General features: G+C 36.4%; 1 protein-coding gene across 1 annotated transcript; it reads right to left on the bottom strand.

Annotated features, from left to right (window-relative positions):
* LOC102176087 (olfactory receptor 10R2-like) lies at nt 469-1,416 on the bottom strand. Its single transcript, XM_005677276.2, has one exon. It carries the CDS (start codon nt 1,414-1,416, stop codon nt 469-471), a length of 948 nt encoding a protein of 315 aa, XP_005677333.1.

The following is a 3,588-nucleotide window of genomic DNA, read 5'->3' as shown; positions in this document are numbered from 1 at the left end:
TAACCAGTGTCAACCTAAAATCTTCTAATTACTAGTACAGTAACATTTTACCACACCATGTCACATTCCTAGATCCAGAGTGCCTTCTGGCCCAAGCACCTCATTATAAACTGGACACAATCCTTAACAAAAAAGACCATAAAGATTTTTGGCAAACAAGTGAAACATAGGGCAAGAGATAATGGCTGTTAAGACAGGTTTGAGAACCAGAAATCTGGGAAAAGAAGAGTAGGAAGGTTATGTTTTAGTGACAGACACTTTGCTATCTCCCTTAATCTTTGCAATAACCTTGAGATAAACATGTACCAAGACTGCTTTACATAAAAGAACATTAAGGCCCTACAATATCAAACAACTCATCCAAGGCTATACAGTTATACAGATAAATAGATTAGAAACTTTTATGACTTAAACAGTTAGTGATACATTTGTCCCAAATGTGTGTGTACTGTTTGAAAAGTGTTTAAATTATAAAGTCTTAGTAGGAAACCCCTTCTTCACAATCATTTTCCGAATGGCCAGCTGTACCTCCTTGTTCCTCAGGCTATACACCACAGGGTTCAACAGTGGGGTGATGATGGTATAGGTCACTGTCACCAGTCTGTCTTCGCCTGATGTATTAATATATTTGGCTGAGGGTCTCAGGTAAACAAAAGAAGCACAGCCATAGTGGATGATGACCACAATGAGATGAGAGGCACAGGTGGAGAATGCTTTTCGCTTGCCTTCAACTGATGGTATCTTCAAGATAGTAGAGACAATAAATCCATAAGAGATGCAGATGAAGATCAAGGGCACAATAAGTACTAAGACTCCACAGATAAAGATGATGAGTTCGTTAATGTCACTTCCAGCATAGGCAAGATGAATGACTGGAGAAATATCACAAAAGTAATGGTTGATCTTGTTGGAGCCACAGAAGGGGAGGCTAAAGACCAAAGTTGTTCCCAATAGAGATATTAGGAAACCACTAACAATGCAAGTTGATATTAGTTGCCCACATACCCTCCAGCTCATGAGAATGGGGTAGTGCAAAGGCTGACAGATAGCAGCATAGCGATCATAGCCCATCACTCCCAGAAGCAGGCAATTGGTGACAGCAAAACCAAGAAAGAAGTACATCTGTGAAGCACAACTCACAAAGGACAGCGTCCTGAGCACACAGAGCAGATTGACAAGCATCTTGGGCAGAATGACAATTGTGTAGAAGATCTCAGAGGTAGAAAGGACACATAAAAAGAAGTACATGGGTGTGTGGAGGCTGTGATCCAAGCAGATGACTGAGATGATGGTGATGTTTCCACTCAAGATGATCAAATAGAGGCAGAGAAAAATCACAAAGAGGACAAGCTGCAATTCCCCAAGACTGGAGAAACCCAGCAGGAAGAACTCAGTAACACAGGAGGAATTAGCCATGGAGAGTTGATCCTACAGAATAAAGGCAATATAATCAAGTCCGTAGACCACTGGAGGTGAGAAATCAAGGAGTCTTACCCTTCATAAAGTAGCCATTCTGAGTATGAAAGAGAAACAAGAGGATTGTAAAGTAGCCAAATATTATCCTAATTTAATATGCACCCACAGTAATAACTTTCTGCTAATGATTTTAGCAGTGAACCTGGGGACACGTGTTTACATATAAGGTACAGATGCTTGCTCAAATAAAGCCTATTCCTCAGGCTTCGAAGACTTACATAGACCCAACTTGCAAACATATATAGTCTCTGTTTAGGTCTTTTTCAAAAAATAATTTAATTCTTAAATATTCTTTATCTATAATATTATTTCAAGTGATCATAACTTCATTCATATTACTGATACATGCATTCTATAAACAATAGCACCAATATCTGAAAATCTACCTCCCATTTGCTTTTAATGCATTCCTAATCGAGGGCAATATCTATTGAACTGTTTTGTGTTGCTTGTCTTTAGAATAGAGTTTCCTTTCATTGCTAATCACATACCCCATTTTCATGCAGTTTTCATTAAAATTAATTTGAATTAGACCTACAGATGCTGTCTTGGAATGAGTTTTATAATTTTGTTACTTACTCTTACAGGACATTAGGCTTGATTTCCTCTTACAGAAAATGAGTGGCTAGAATAATTAAGTTTTGCTTCAGTATTCATCGGTTGCCCACTTGATTATATATCTTATCCTTGTTATACCTGACTTTGAAACCCAACAGTCTATTGTTCCCAGTTCTGTCTCTAAATTTTTAAGCAGGGAGGCTCAGATACATTCCCTAAGGCTTCTGATACAGTTCTTATTGCTTGTCCTAGATTATATATATAGATTATATATATATATATATATTAATTAAAACATTCTTATCCTCTCCCACTTTACACTTAAATCTGTTCCTTTATCTGGATTCTCTATCCCAACAAAATTTTTCAAAATCTTCTTAGTCATCCATGTTGTAAATTTCTGAGGAATAATTAAACACTTGAAAATTCTCATCCTCCAATTTGTTTTGATCTGCAATACTTCTAGGATCCATTTCTTTCCCTTTGCCAGAAATCAGCTCTTACTTGAACTATTACCCAGAGCTTTATGAATGGGCTCCCAGGATTCTACCTGGTCCCACCCTAAGCCAGCTTCAACAATAGCAATACAGTTTTCTTTCAATAGGACAAATTCTATCCTATTAATAAGCTCAATAATTTGCAATTATCAATAAAGTTAAAGCAACTGTATTTTGTCTTTCATATTTTCTCAAATGTACCTTTCCACTCATAACTTCCACCACATATTTCTTTACCTTATCATTGAGAAAATGCATTTAGGCATTGAGAAAATTTGAACAGTCATGTCATTTTTCATATCATCCCTTACATCTGGAAATAGTCCATGCTTTATATTTATCATTTTCCTTCTTTCCTTTTGAGGAACTTCCTTAAATTCCCATCTAAAATAATACATGCTCATTGACCCTTCCTCCAACTTCCTAATCATGTTGTATAACTTTCTCTGTGTTTCCTTAGCAATCACTAGAATCTTACTTCCTTTGCCACTAGTATTATATATTCATGTTTATCTCCAAATATAATAACTTGCCTGAGACAGAAAATGCATCTCAACACTTACCATTGTATCTAGTATATAGCAGTTACTTGAAAATTTGTTGAAACAACAAATGACCAATGATTTCAGTTTCTTTTCTAAATTATTTCAAAACTCAAAAGGTAGATAGCATTTGATTTCATAGATTTTCTATACTTGTTCCACTGATATTAATTTATCATACACCATTAACCTTCTGCTTCAAAAATTTTGGATAAAAAATCTAACAGTTATCTAAATGCAGACACAAAACAAACACTAAAAATTGTTATCTCATTTTCTTTTCTAATTACCAAGTGATTTTCTCCATTATCTGCTTAACCAAACTTCCCCATGTTAATTTTTAAAGCACTTTATTGACGGCTTTAAAGTCTTTTAAGGGCTTCCCTCATGGCTCAGCTCGTAAAGAATCCACCTGCAATGTGGGACACCTGGGTTCGATCCCTGGCTTGGGAAGATCCCCTGGAGAAGGGAAAGTCTACCCACTCCAGTATTCTGGCCTGGAGAATTCCATGGAC

Source organism: Capra hircus, chromosome 3 (assembly GCF_001704415.2).
Source record: "Capra hircus breed San Clemente chromosome 3, ASM170441v1, whole genome shotgun sequence".
NCBI lineage: Eukaryota > Metazoa > Chordata > Mammalia > Artiodactyla > Bovidae > Capra > Capra hircus.
Note: the sequence above shows the minus strand (reverse complement) of the source record. Positions and strands in the feature narration are given on the sequence as shown.